The sequence below is a fragment of the Saimiri boliviensis genome, chromosome 11, assembly GCF_048565385.1.
Source record: "Saimiri boliviensis isolate mSaiBol1 chromosome 11, mSaiBol1.pri, whole genome shotgun sequence".
In the NCBI taxonomy this organism is placed as follows: Eukaryota; Metazoa; Chordata; class Mammalia; order Primates; family Cebidae; genus Saimiri; species Saimiri boliviensis.
In genome coordinates, this window is record NC_133459.1 from 103,764,665 (window position 1) to 103,780,910 (window position 16,246).

At 35.3% G+C, this 16,246-nt stretch overlaps 1 protein-coding gene across 3 annotated transcripts in view; it reads left to right on the plus strand.

Annotated features, from left to right (window-relative positions):
- The window catches only part of VAV3 (vav guanine nucleotide exchange factor 3), a 396,323-nt gene that overhangs the window by 277,909 nt on the left and 102,168 nt on the right, over positions 1-16,246 (plus strand). For all 3 annotated transcript variants that reach the window (XM_074381320.1, XM_039460910.2, XM_039460911.2), the window contains one exon: positions 279-324. In XM_074381320.1, coding sequence (XP_074237421.1) covers positions 279-324 — 46 coding nt within the window. The remainder of the gene's footprint in view (positions 1-278; positions 325-16,246) is intronic.

The window sequence follows — 16,246 nt, forward strand, 5'->3', positions numbered from 1 at the left end:
TGGCAACCAAAAATATTTTTTTCTTACTTTTATAAGGTACCAGTGACTTATCAAGTGTAATGACGTGCAAGTGGAAGACTTATTTTTTTAAAAAAGGTTAAATTATTAAAAAAAAAAAAAATAAAACAAACGTTAATACTCTGATCAAATTTAGTCATACTTTTAATTGGAAAACGTGCAGCGTTCATTTGATTTCCAAAGTGCCAATAGTAATATAATATAATAATGCAACATTACCAACATGTATTTCTTTTGCTTTGTTTTCCTTTTCTGCACAGAAACGGACCAATGGACTCCGAAGAACTCCTAAACAGGTGGATCCAGGTGTGTTTCTGATTAAACATCCCATAATGATGGCTTCAGCTAAGTGCTTGTGAAAGTATATGGGAATTGCTGTGGAAAGTCAGGCAGAGTATTGGCCTTTGTTCCTCATGGTTTGGTATATAATGTGTGACCAGGAGGTCACAGTCTAACGTGTAAATCATTCACATGATGAATAACTACCAGCAGCCACCAGCATTGCAACTCTTTTCACAGTCAGCAGTTGAGCTGGTTATTTGCTAACTGAACAGCCTCAGGGTGCCTGGTTAATGCTCAGATATCCAGCACCCTCCCTGTGTTCGTTTGTAAATCTAGTTTTAAAAAAAAAAAAAAGTCAGCTAGCTGGCACTTAAAAATTACTGTTTTCTAAGTAGGTAGGGAAGAGCATAAACCAGACAACTGGTAACCACCCCCCATAGGAGAAAATTTCTTCATTCTATGTCTATACTATTTTATAATAGCAGCATGGTTTTTTGGGACTTTGTGACAGGTTTCTTCTCTGGAGACCAATTATTTGTCTGCAGAAAACATTCAGTTGTTTTCTATTTAGCATTGTGAGATTTGCCCTGTCATTTTGTTAGTATAGTTATTTTTTAAGCCATTATGCAATGCCTTCCTTCCACAGTTTAATTACCAAAGATTTTTTTATGTATGTGATCCTTTTGTTGTGAGTTAAAGGTATTCACAGTTAAAGGATTCCAAATATACGAACTTGATAATAAACCAAGAAGAACATGAAAAATGGAGTAGCTTTGCTGGAAAATAACCTGGATTATGTGTTTCATTTTGTTTTCCCATCATAAGTGGTATTCACCTGGTTGTAAAGTTTAGTTTTCAAAGCATTATAGCTTATAACTGAAACCACACCCATGGTAGTCTTGCCAGTTTATGAGCTGTTTAAGATTTATAGGAGCTTTGTTGCCTCTGGCTAGAAATTGCCTAACTTGTGTCCTGAGACCAGTTTAAATCTTTTAACTACAGAACACAATTGAAGCCATCAAAAAAAAACAGGGGTTCTGGTTTAGTTTTTAACAGTTCTGACTTTCCCAAGACAATATCCTTTGCAGCAGACTCCCTGCAATCATATTTAGAAGTGACTTTCTCTATTATATTTAGCAGGAGTATTTCACTGTGAACATAATGTTTGTGTCTTATTTTGTCTGAGTTATAGTATTGCTACTTCGGAAAAATTATTTAACCTTTATAAATATTCTTTTTTTAATGTATTTTTTCTTTCTTCTCCTCTCAGGGAAATGCATTTTTATATTTGTAGTTTGTCAGTAGGAACATATTTGACTCGACAATTTATAGCCAAAATTTTCTAGAATCCCTTAGATTGTTTAGATGAGTATAGTAAATTCACAGATTATAAATATGGCAAAGTAGAACAACAGTAAAACAGATTTATGCTCCTGTATCTTAAAGGTGATGGCTTTGTATAGGTAGTTTTGTTTGTTTGTTTGTTTTGATATTTCTACTTGTCCAAAGACTTTAGAACTTCATGAAGAATAAACTTACCAAAAAAGTACTGTTGTATGTTATGTTTGTAAGAACATAGGTAATAGTTTTCCATTAGGTATAATAAATGCATATGAGTATATTTTTTCTTTTTCCATATTTTTGGAAATAAAAAAGCCAAACACTTGATGATTTTACCTGTTGAGGCTGCTGATATGGTAAGCCTGTTACTCCTCATAGTTGTCTTTTGATTTAGGCTTGACTTACATATTTTAAGTTGCTTGACTTTTGCATCTCTGCCTCTTTCTGCTGGTTAGTTGCAAAGCCTCTTTGTTCAAAGTTAACTCTTACCTCATGAACATCGTGCCTTGATCCTCATGTGGCTATTGTGTAGAAATTTTCAGACAAAATATTTAAACAAGGGATCAGTGAAGTTGAATCTGCATAGACAAACTACTTCTATGATGCATTATTTGCTGTTAATGTTTTTACCATAGAAGTTCCTTTTTTTTTTTTAAATCCTGTAATTAATTTAGTTAACATCTTCAAGTGCCAATACATGACTTTTCAGGGTCTCACTTAAAGTGGCATATAAAAAGAACTGATTAAACATTTTAGGCCAGGTATAACCATTTCACCAGGTCCAAATTTCAGAGCCATGTACAAAGGTAAATTATATATATTCCCCATAGCCCTTTTGCATTAAAAAGGAACTTACTGCATAGTCCGATGAGTAGTAGGTGCTTAATAAATGCTACATGAAACAATAAGTAATCATATACTTGTTATGTATACATTGGCATTCTTTCTTTTTAAATTCCTCCTGTTGATATACTAACAAAACATGGCATAGTCTAGTGGTGGGAAGGATGGCTCTGAGCCATGTTGCCTGGGCTTGGGACTGGCCTTAGCTGTTTACTTGCTGTTTGAACTTCAGCAGTTTGCTTCCTCTCTCTGTGCTGTAGTTTCCTTATTTGTAAAAGGAAATTAATAAGAGGACCTATCTTACAATGTTGTTGTGAGCATTATGTGAGTTAATATATGTAGGCTGGGCATGGTAGCTTGTCCTAGCACTCTGGGAGGCCAAGTGGGAGAACCACCTGAAGCCAGGAGCTTGAGGCTGTGGTGAACTATGATGGCACCACTACCTTCCAGCCTGGGTGACAGAGCAAGACCTTATCTCAAGAAACAAAAGAGCATGTAAAGTACTTTCTGAGGTGCCCAATATATAGTAAATGCTAAGTATAGCAATTACTGTATTAACTAGTTTATATTAGAGCATGTTCTTTAATATTGGACATTTTGTCATGTGAAGAATAACATTTCCTCGTTATTTCTTTGCAGACAAACTCTGAATTTTGTGTTGAATTTCTGTTGAAACAAGAAGTTACATAATCACAGTCATTTTCAGATTTGTTGTTATTTCCCCTTAATCTAATGGCTTTCATGATCTTTTGCTTATCTTTACCAATAAACATAGTCAACTGTGATAGTTGAGAGGTTTTTTTGGGTGAAATTATTAGTGTTTGTTATTGCAATAAAGAAGCAAAGAAAGACTCCTAATATTGAAAACATATATTGTGGGGTTTATTCAAATTCAAGAAAGATGTGAATGCTAGGTTTGCATTGTAGCTTGTTAGCACATTTAAATCATTTACTCCTTATTAATAATTGTGATTAATCTTTATAGGCAATATTTGTAAATGGCTTTGCTCTTTACTTTTTGGTGTCTTCTATTGTATGCTAAAAAATGTATCAACTTATAATCTTGACTGCTTTTATAAATATACTAATGTATTATATGCAAATTCCGGTAGCTCTTTTGGATTTCTTAAATATAGCAGGGAATTTTCATCGGTTTTTACTTTTCTTCCTAAGACAGATGTTGGTACCAGGAAAATAACATTTGTAACAGACAGATCAATTATTTCAGGAACATGGAGGTGCTAGGCCTTTTTCAAGAACATAAGATCGTAAATCTTAAGAAAATCTGAGCACTGGTGTAATATTTTTCACCTAAAGTGACACTCAAGGTCATAGTTACCAATTAAATTTTAATACTGAGCTTAAAATTCTTTCTGTCTCAGTATAAGAGATACAAGATTTATTTCAGTTTGCATGTGGCAAATCTGTATACCAGGGCATGTATTTTTTTCATTGAGTCCATGTTTTTAAATTATCGCAAAATTGTCTTCTATCTGTGGACCTCATAGCATCTTGTATGTAAGCCTGCAGTCATTAGCTTTTAAGCACTTCAGACCATCATTCTGTGTTGTACTGCCTAAAGATTATATGGAGGAGACAGGAAATGTTTAAATAGCTTACACCCTTTCTGATCTTAAGTTACTCTTGTGCTTTGTGATAACCTTGAATAGATAATGGTTAAATTGATGAGTCTTTTCTGACAACTCTTGTTTCTCAGATGCTCATTGTTAAACTCTTGATTACAAAGAGATGCACATGGCTTAGAAACATTGTCTTTTCTGATTCACCAAGGAGATTTCTTACAGTTTCTTAGCAGAGACATCTTCAAAGATGGTCACTTTCTCTTTCAGGTGGATAGGGCATATAACGCCATTCCCATTTGTTCTTGTCTGATTAAAGGAATCTAAGAAAAATCTTTCTTTTATTACCAATTTCATTTCTTATGTGACATTAAGCACAGCATTGTCATTAATTATAAAACATGGCCCCTTTCCACACATAATTTATATCCTTCTTAGGAAAGGAATAGATACAGACACAAAGTTTTGATTGCATAAATGCATGTATATAAATGTACACGTAAATTTTTAAATACTATACACTATTTTATATATGGATTTATTACTGTATAGCAGTGCCTTAAAAACAATTAATTAATAGTTTTATAAACATGTAACAAGATCTAGAATTATACAATACATGCAAGAAAGCAAAACAAATTGGGAAAGACAAATGTCTCAAATTGCTTTTAATCTGTGTTATGTATAAATATTTTCATTTATATGAATAAAAATGTTATACTGGTTTATTGAATTGAATTATAATTCAATATCATTGTTTTTAATGTTTTAATTTCAAAGGATTTATTCCAAGTCTAAACAGAATTTTTTTATTGCTTTTAGGTTTGGTTTTAAATATAATACCAAGATCCTCAATAGAGAAATTTTATATTTTTATTTCCAAATAGAAAACACTGAGAAAATCAACACCACAGTGTTTTTAAAAGCACTTATCTAAAATACATTTTGCATCTTTTTATGAGAGAGACAAATACTTATTCCTGAAGGTTTTAGTAAATGAGCTTTTGTCTGCAATAAATAATAAAGTTTCCATAGATTAGAATATTTCCATATTAATCAGTCAAACCTGCTTCTGTCTTTTCTATCACCTCCAAAACTAATTTCTCATCAAACATAAATCCTAATCTAAATATTGGGAGCATAATTGTAAATGTGTAGAAATGTATTTCACATTGAAAGAAATGAACTTGAAAAAACTGGGACAGTAAACCCAGTGATTAAGATTCATTGCAGAGAAATGAGAAATCCAAGCTGTGAACAAATGCTGAGGAGCATGCTCTGGTTTTTAAAATAGCTTTTTTTCAAGTTTCTATTAAACCACGGACAGTAAGACTAGTTTTGCACTAGGATAGTTGATCTTGTTATTTTCAAGACAACCTTTCTGATTCCCTTTACTGGGATAACAGATTTCAAATGAGCTTCACAGCCCCTTGCTCACATCTTTCTTGGTTTGGGGAGGATTTATTTCTCCACTTCAAGGCTCATTCCAAGTTCACAAAGGATCACTCCTGCTGTTGTCTAGCAGGTCTGTGCATGCCTTGCCAAGCCCTTCTTTTACGCTGGTCAGGTACCTTCAAAATCAGAACAAAGGTGAGGCGAATACGTGGAGATGTGCCTGTAGTTGCTTTTAGGTGGAAAATACACATCAGTGACATGATTACAGAAATAACAGAACATTTGATTTATAATATTTAGAACCTACTCTGGACCATTTATGCACTTCTAACAATTTCTCTTATGGTACTAGTTATGTTTTAGAAGATAAAGTATGTATCTGTTAAATACTTTGAAGAAATTTATGAAAAATAGGTATTGAACCTAGTGAGCTACTTTTAACATTTATCATCAGTAAACTGTTCCTTACTTAGAATATCAGATAATGGAATGGGCTTCCTTTGCCATACCTATGGCCATGTTGGTTGAATACCATTCTATTTCAGGAAAAGATGTATATGCCATGAAAAGCTAAGTAGATAAAGACACTTCAGAAATGTCTTATGGGCCAGCAACCTCTGAGAGGCAAATAATTGAGTTTCAGCACTTAAGTCTGAAGTAACTTCAATGAAAGGAACCAACTAGGTCAAAACATATTGACTTCCTGTAACAATATTTGATGCAAATGATATCCAATTGATTTCAGGAGGGGACATTGATAAAGTAATTCTTAATATAAGTTATGATCTTATTTATACTACAGTTCTGTGTACGAATAGCGAGATTATTATCAAATTAATTAGAACCCTGGAGTGCTGTTTGTGGAATTTCCGTCAGAATGACTCATATTGGCAAGTAGTTATCTTTCAGCATATTCAACTCAAGCTGATTTCAAAATTTTTAATTTGAATGAAGATAAAAACTTAGGTTCTTATCATTGCTTTTATGGATTATTTTTCTTTTGAGACTAGTTCATTTTGTTCTGTATAGGTATTAAAAATATGTGGAAGTTTCTCTGCCTTTGAGGAACTTGGAATTTTGCTGGAAAGTTAAGACATACAAACATAACATGTCTAAGTAATATTGTGTAGCACATGATAAACTTCCAAAGTGTGCGATACAGGTTATGAATGGTCTGGTAGACTGAAGGCAGATGAGGGAGAATATTTTGCAAACTGAAGGACACAGGGCAAGAAAACAAAATATCTAAACGACACATCAGTAAAAGTCAATTTACTAGAACTACGTATATTTTAATGAAGTTATCAGTCTGTTCCTAGGTTTGGGTCACTTCCATTCTATACCAACCAATATGCTTTTGATTACCAAGTGACAAAACCCATTTCAAACTAGCTTAAGGAAAAAAAAAAGAAAAGAAAAATGAGAGTTTCCTGAGTTAGGTAACTGGGAATTCTAGAGCAGTTGGGCTTTAGGCAGAGATGGGTCCAGGGATTCCAACTGATATCATTAGGGTTCAATTTCTCTTTGTATCTCAGTTCTCCTTTCTCCTCTATTGGCTTCTTGTCAACGTGCACCTCACAGAGCTTTTTCTCATGTGGAGGCAAAGTTGTCTGTTAGCACCTCTCAGTGTACCTTGTCCCCGTAGCTGGTGAATTCTGAGAAAATAGGAGAACTTTCTCTCAGTAAATTCAGCAGAATCCCAAGGATGGCTTTAATTGGCCTGACCTAGACCATGTGCTACTCTGAAGCAATCAGTGCAGCCAGAGTGCTCTGTTGATTGGCCAGTCTGGCTTCTGTACTCACTTCGGAGATGGGAAATGGAACTGAACTAGCTTGTCCACATGAAATTTGTTTTCTATAATTCTGTTTATAAATGAATGGGAGAGAGGAAAGATAAACTTGGTTTTAGCAGATTATAATGTACACCTATTATTTTGTGCAACAAATTTCAGCCAGCTTTCATCCTTGGGCATCTTTGGATAGGTTTTCCACCTCTCCTACCTCATCCTTCTTCCATTTGTAGGATCCTCTCTGATTGTTCTCTGGTATCCAAATAGTAAATCTGGAGAAATGAATTTAAAATAGGAACTGGGGATTCCCAGCAAAGGCTTATTCTAAATGGAAGCTTTTAGTTTGCAGTGATAAAACAGTAATTTTCTTGCCATGTATTTGATTGTCTTGTAACCCTGTCATGGTACCTCACATATCACATTGATATTCTCCTTTGAATGCAGGTACTGTTTTTAGACAGTGATCATCCTTTATTTTACTGTTAGCTACTCACATGTTAGTATAGATTAGTCTATCAGATTAGAGAACTGAGGAAACAGAACCTAACAGCATGTTTTGTGGGGACAAAAGTGAAGAAAGGTGCCATCTCCCTAAAGGAAGGGTCAGGGTAAGAATGTCGGGGAGCTAGATAATATAGCTCTTAAGGCAATAAATTTAAGCTACAACCTGCTTCAACAGCAATAAAAGAGTAATGAGGAAAAAAAGAGAAGAAAGATTATTATTATTATTTATTTTTATTTTTATTTTTTTTTGAGATGGAGTTTCACTCTTGTTACCCAGGCTGGAGTGCAATGGCGCGATCTCGGCTCACTGCAGCCTCCGCCTCCTGGGCTCAGGCAATTCTCTTGTCTCAGCCTCCTGAGTAGCTGGGATTACAGGCACGCACCACCATGCCCAGCTAATTTTTTACACTTTTAGTAGAGACGGGGTTTCACCATGTTGACCAGGATGGTCTCGATCTCTCGACCTCGTGATCCACCCGCCTCGGCCTCCCAAAGTGCTGGGATTACAGGCGTGAGCCACCGCGCCCGGCGAAGAAAGATTATTTTTAAACTTGATCTATATTAAACATTTTCATGCACAACAGCAGTTTTAATCTCCAAGGGCAGCCCCATGCAGTGGTGTAGTCTGAGGGTTCTGCAGTGGCACAGATCTGGTTATGTGTCCTGCTCCTTTGCCTACTTACCTGTATTTTCTATTACTGGGTAACAATTTACAATGAATTTAGCAGCTTAAAACAACACACATATGTTGTCTCAGTTTCTGTGAATCAGAAATCTGGGCATGGCTTAGTTGGGTTCTGTGCTTCAGGGTTTCTCACACTAGTTCACTTAAGATATTGGCCAGGGCTAGATCTCATCTGAAGGCTCAGCTGGGGATGGGTTCACTTCCAAACTCACATACATTGTTGTTGGCAGGATTCCATACCTTTTGGACTGTTGAACTGAGGGCCTTATGACCTGGAACACTTGGCCAGAAGCTGTCCTCAATTCTTTACTACATGGACCTACCTATCATGGATGCTTGCTTCATCAGAATGTACAATCCAAGAAGGTGTTAGGGTTTCATTGCAAGGTGGACATTAAAATGTTCTATAATATAATCACAGAAGTGACATCCTACCCCCTTGGTTCTATTCTTTTGGCTACCAACATTCAGGGAAGAGGATTAAATATGTTAATATCAGGAGCCAAGGATCACTGGGTTGGGGCTTTTAATCAGAGGGAACCAAAGCTCTGAGAGGTTAAGTACTTCAACAAAGGTCACACAGTACTCTGTGGGTGCCAAACTTAATTGCAGCATATTTGGCTCTAGAGACCTTATCCTTCTAGACATGTTTGTATTGTACTTATATCAAGCTTTGGACAGAGGAAAGCTTATTCCTGTGGTCTAGCTGTATACTTCTGTACAAATTAGCAGTGGGATCTGGTCTGATTTTCAGAGTTCATTAGTGGCTGCTGTTACCAAGCAGATTTATGAGTGATTTTATTTTATGCATTGTTAATTTTGAATATGTTAATCTGAAATCGCTACAGTATTTCAATTAATTTGGGTGATTAAAACTTAGCACCAGAAGAATCCCTAGCAGAAGATAAGGCAGCTAATTAGAGGTTCTGAAACCAACAACTGTAGACACTGGCACTGAAACATGCCATGTGGATGACACCCAGCAGAACTCACTCTGCTTAACAGTTTGGAAACGGAAAGAATAATTTCTGGCAGTCTAAATATTAAACTTGAATGCAGTTGAATTTTTTTAAAAGCTATTTTAAGGAGTTAACCATTTAAATTGTTATATAATTTTTAAATATGCAGTTCTGAAAACTACGTTCGAATTATTTTGCAGTGTTGTCTTTTGGATAAATGCAGTGGTGACAGAAATGCAATAGACATTTGTTGTCGAAGTAGTATTTAAAAATGAGGCAGCATACACTTTTTAAAAAATAACACTTGAGCTTCTTTGCTAGAGTTTTGCATTTTGAAAAGTTTATCCTACAATATTCAGAAAATGTAAGGAAGTATAGAAAAGTTCTTTGGACAAATTGCCTGTAATCCTCTCACTCAGATAATCACCCTTTATACTTTTGTTATACCCTTTTTCCCTCATAGGTTTCTTCTCTATGAGCAGCCACATGTTTACTAAATGCTTGTGTTTCCAGTTTGGTATTCTCCTTTCATCACTTAATTTTGTTTCGTTGAGTATATTTGTGGATTCATTTATTGTTTCAACTGTTTGACAAGTATGTTGACTTGGCATTAAGTGTACAGGAATGAACAAGATGTGTTTTCCCTCACACAGCTGCTATGTCATGGAACAAAGGTAACGGTGAAGATTTGAGATCAGGGAAATAACAGAGGGCGTGCTTAAAAGAGGCATAGATTTTAGATACGTGGGTATCAGGAAATGATGTCTAGCCTGGAATCTAGCATCTGAATGGAGATAAGAGAGTTACAGGCAGAGGGAAAGGCCCAGAGCTGGAGAAGGCTCAGAGGGTTGGAACAGTAGAGCCATTCACAAAGCGAATATAAAGAAAACCAAGACAAGATCTTGGTTGATGCACATCAAGGAATTCAACTTTATTCTGAAGAGCAGATTGAGCCTTTGGAACGAATGTAAAGAAAACCAAGGCAAGATCTTGGTTGATGCACATCAAGGAATTCAACATTATTCTGAAGAGCAGATTGAGCCTTTGGAAGGGTTTTAACCAGCAGATCGACATGGACAGCTAGGACTGGTTGAAAAGATCATCGTAGCTGTACTTACTCTTGAATCATTAAATACTCTTCAAAAAAAAAAGAAGTGGATTTTAGTATAACTTAGTGTTAGACATTAGTTTTCCTAATTTTTATTTTTCTAAATGCTTTGAGGAACATCTACAGATGAACATGCTTTACCATATGGTTGATTATTATTTAACAATGGAGTCATAGAGGTACAATCTGGGACAAAGCATATCAACTCCTAGATTTTGAATGTGTATGCTTCCAAATTTACCTTGTAGAAATATTACATTGAATTATATCTCCACATATTATTAGGATATGAGCATATGTCTTATTTTATGCTCACCAGCCTTGTATTATTCTTTTTACTTTAAGTCATTTGATAGGAAAATAATAGTATCTTACTATCATATCATCGTAGTTGATACCATGATATGAATGTCTTGATTTTTAGTGAGATAGACTATTTTTAATGATTTTGGCTATTTGTATTGTTTTCTGTGAATTATCTATTATGTTTTCTCATGCGTTCTATTCAAGAATTGGGGCTTCTCTAAATTATTTGTAAGAATATGTGTGTATGTGTGTGCATGTGTGTGTTACCAATTTTGCATTTATTGAAAATATTTTTTCTGGCTTGTTTCTATATAAAGTTTTAAATTGACCAGGGGTCAAAATTATTGGACGTTTTATTTATGGTCTCTTTTATTCCTTTTATGCTTAGAAAGTTTTCCCTCCTCTGACTTCTATTAAACACCTACTTATAATTTTATTCAATTTTTGTAGCATTTGACCATTTAACTTATTTGTAAATAAAAACCTATTCTACTTATTTAACTTATTTTTATTTCAGGAATAGATTTTAATTCTGCAACTAGTTCCAAACGTACATCAAAATGTTTTTCAGGATTTACATTACAATATTTTACATAATTTACATTTATCTTTTTTTTTTTTTTTTTTTTTTTTGAGGAAAAGTCTTGCTATGTCACCCAGGCTGGAGTCCGGTGGTGCGATCTCGGCTCTCTGCAACCTTTACCTCTCGGGTTCAACCGAGGTACCTCTCGGTTCTGGTACCTCAGCCACCCGAGTGTCTGGGATTACAGGCATGTGACGTGATGCCTGGCTAATTTTTTGTATTTTTTAGTAGAGGCAGTGTTTCACCATGTTGATCAGGCAAGTCTTGGCCTCAAGTATTTGTCCACCTTGGTCTTGCAGTGTGCTATTACAGGCATGAGCCACTGTGCCCAGTCTAAATTTACCTTTTTATGTTGCATAACAACCACATTATATTATACATGACTTGCTAAAATCATAAGTTATCTTGTGAAAAACATGTCACAATACATGTTCTGTATAGGTAAAAAATTCTATTTTAAACAAATAAGTACTTAATATTGAAATAATCAGAGTTTTTTTTTTTTGTCATTTTGTTCTTTGGGTTTTTTGTTTGTTTGTTAAATATGACAAACTAAGGCTAACTTCCCCAATAATTTTTGGAAGTAGGAAGAAAAATATTCTGTGGCTCTGCCTTTGAGTTCAGAGTAGCTCCTCCCATTGTTCTTACTTCTCTTTGGTATATGTCTCCCTTAATATTACAAATCCTCCTCATCTTAATTTACTCTGCTGCTCCTGGGGGTGAGACTATACCTATTATTTCAAAAGAGCTTTAGGTTTAATAAATTTTCATCAAGGTATGAAAATTTCAACTTCTACTTTGTTTGAAATATGGAATAGATATGCTCTCATTTCAAAAACAGTGTGGAGATTCTACACTTTCGGGTTCTAATTTGGAAAGTCCTATATGTTGCCATGAAAATATTAGGTGTTCCTTGGAGAAGTCAGTTGTAAACAGGTAGAATAAAGACTTTGAATTCCTGCCTTGCATGTTGACCCTTATGATCTGTTCAGAGAACATGCTTCTGGATGTCCAGATAGTAACAGTTGTGATCGTAGCTTCTTCTTATATTACATGGCCAAACAAAATTGTGTGATGTCTTCAGTTCAGGACTGAACTTTTCCTTTTTGGGAGTAAGAATTACTCTTCCAGTTTGTCTAGAGGACATCAACATGGTTAGATAAAAAACGAAAACTACGTGTATTTCACTACCTCCACCCACCATTATGGTGCTAATATTACAGCTTTTCCCTCCCAGAGGAAGTAACATTGCCATGTTCAAAAAATGTAATGCCATGCTTTGGGGATCCCAGATTTAAATACTTTATGCATCTTCTATTTAAATTCAAGCGGTATCCAAGAACAGAATCTGGCCAATGATTTTTGAGAAAACTAAATGGCAGCACCTTCTTAGAATTTCAAACTGTTCAAGGATTTTTTTTTTTTCCCTAGCAAAACAGGAAGAAATTGGGGGAGAAAGCATATGGACTCAGGTTGAGCATATGATGTATTTTCAACTCAAGTCAGCACACTTTACTCATATTTGTAGTGTGACTTAAAATTAATTTGGGTGAAGCACTTAGATTTGAGGGAGGAAAAAAAATACCTATCTGGGACTAAATCAACATTTGTGGCATCTCATTAATCGCTGCCTTATATAACTGCTTTTCCCACCTAAAGAGAAGCTACTGGGATGAGAAAAGTTTATAATATTAATGCCAAGTGCAGATCTTGCCTCTCCCAAAAGGAGTTCATTAATCACCATCGAAGCATAAGAACAAACATACTTCATGTCTCTTGCCAATTTCTTTCAATAACATTTCTGAAAGGCAAAAAAAAAAAAATGTTTAATCTTCATTTGAAAAGGTTTTAATTTGGCTGTTATTTAATTTGTGATAATGCTATGTAAATTTAACATGCTCTGAGAATGCCCAGGCATCGTGTATGGAAGTAGAATATGTTGGTTAAGTTTGGGCCCGTGGATCAGAGAGATCTGGATCCAGATTCTTGGCTCTGTTACTTCCTCGCTGTGTGGTCATAACACAGGCAAAGCACTTCAAGCACAGTGCTTGGCACGGGATAGCTGGCCCAGAACCAGCAGTGATGGAAATTCTTACTCTCACTGGTAGGAAGCAGTATGAGCATGAAGTTTGAAAACATGACTTTCAGTCCAAGCTGCTGTGCAGATCTTTGGACAATTTAATAAGCTTCAATTTTCTGATCTGTAAAATGGGATGACAATAACTGACCCTACCCACATCCACTGGCACAAATGTTATAATGTCTTAATCAAGATAGAAAACTGAACCTAGCTATAGCATATAAAATCATGTAATATAATTTTGAAAAGTGCCAAGTTGTGAAATCTTTATTTCGCCATGTGTCTCAGATTCTCAACTGTAGCATTATTTGGGTGATTGGTATGTAGTATTGACTGTGTTTTAGAGTCAGCCATGTAGCTACTCTATCCTCTAAGAAGTTTTTCATTACCATTTACTGGAAAGTACACAGCTCTTTCTTTACAACTATTTCTTTATCTCTTTCTTTCTGTCTTCTAATTTAAAATTCATGAGTAATACAGTATGTCACCAATAGATGAAAGGGATGACAATTTGAAAAAAGAAAGAACCAAGGTAAACCTCATACTGGAAAACAGAAACACCAATTTAAACAGTCATAAATAGGAAAAACAGAAAACCTGCTGTGCAAGAAAAGCTCTAGTCTCCCTTTGTTTACAACCATCAGCTACCAAGCATCAGATAGGAATGGAACCATGGTGACATTTTCAGGCACTCTTGAAAATGTGTTGATTTCTTTCTTGCCTCTATTAGAAGATATGCCCTGTTTTGTTCCTTTCTTTATTTCTGTGGTCACTGCTACTAGAAGCATTGTAAAAAGCCAAAAGAAGAACAGAAATTCCTGAGGACATGCAGCATTGAGGTTTCTGAAAATCACAGGAGACAGATGAGACTGGTGTCCAGCAACAAAACTGGGTAGCTCTTTTTGTCCCCACTTCTACAGTGAAGGATAAAGAAGAGATCGTATGGACACTGAGTAAGGATTACTTCATTTTTGAATTCAATATAGTTTGGAAAGAAGACTTTGAGCAGAGTAAAATAGCAGGAGGTTTTTGTAAGGTGAAATAGAATGAAAGTGCAGCCAAGAATTTTTCTGTCTTCAATTTTAAAGAGCCCCAGCCTGACTCATTTTTCTTTTTTTCCTATGTTCTTTTTGACCTTCTTATCAGCGATTGACTTTCTCCCTTGGGGATTTTCTGTGTATAGTCCGCGCTGACTTCCTTAGAAATTCCGAACCCCACACCCTTATCACTAAAGAGTTGAAGAGAATACAAATAAACATGTTGAAATAAGTAGCTTGTGAACTAACTGTTACAGGATGCTTCTGTAATAAGATACTGCCAACTAGAAGCTAAAATAAAGTGAAATTCCGTTTAACACGTGACAGTCAAAATTGTATGTTTCACCTAAAAATATAAACTGAAGTTAATAGTAGACATTAGAAATTCCCACTGAAACACTTGCATTCATTTAATGGTATATTTCTTTAGAATTGTTACTTTCCTACTATCTAGACTGTCCAAACATAGTTCCTAGGACCATACCTGTGGTGTCTTTCTCTCACTACAATGAGGAAAAGGTTGATGGTTTGCTGATCTCTTATTCTACACATTTCATTGTATTTGATGACTGCAGATTCATCTTTGTATGATATATCAGTCAGCATGTTGGTGAAGTAGCCATGGAAAGAATATTAGAGCAATATTTGTTCATGTACTAGAGGTTTTACAAACATTATTTTTAATTCTCACAATAAAACCTGTGAGAGATATTATGCCCATTTTACAGATGAGGATGCTACACTGAGAGTTGTGACAAGTGTCCAAATTCACATAAGTAATAAACGCTGAAAGTGAGCACTTTTAACCAAATCGTTATAAAATGTCCATATATGTGTTTCCATAACTACCAGAAGCATTGTATGTTTTCAGCTAAATTAGGAGTCTTGTAGGAATGCATTCACTTAATCAGTGCACTTTATCAGAAGATTTATTTTGTAACTAGGCTGACTTCAGTGATGGATCATGCCAGATGCTCAGTGGAAGGAGGAAGTGAGCTGAGGTAGGCTAAAGAGAAATAATCTTGGTCAAATTGAAGAAGGATAAACACTCTTAATTGTCAATATCAAATGAAAGGAGAAATATGACCTTTATGTGAAGGGCTTCTAGATAGGGTTGCTATCATGTGGGTCCTGGATGAGAGAGGAGCAGCTGAGGTGTGTGATTAGAGAGCCTGGGAAAGAGCTTCTTGGAAGGGCCCAGTTGGGCAAAGGGCAAGTAGACACTGCAGATGATCCCTCGGGTCTCTGCCAACCTTGAGATGCTACGATTCCAGGCAAGGAAGGAAGCTCATTCCATATAGCATCTTAGATCTTTCATTAGTGTGCCTTTGATTTTAACATGATTAGAAAATAAAATCATAGCAAAATGTCAGGAAATGACCCCAAACTAATGTAATAAATGCTGCTTCTGTTTGTTCTTTATACTGTCTTTTCCCTTACTGTCTTCATTAAGATTTGTGTAGAAAACAGAGTTTTAAGCATGATATTGCTATCTTAAATAATTTATAGAGGATGATCGTTTTACTGTGTTGTGATTTATCCATTGTGTGTGTATGTGTCTAATAATTCTAACATAAACCATCATCGGAGAAACCATCATCACTCAATGATGGCAATAAACCTTATAATAAATTCATTTACATTATTTTGTATAAAAATTGTGTCTCATTTCCCAGGCACATATGGAGACCTTGTTGGATTATATTTCCTGCTATCCCATTACAGGCATGCTCTT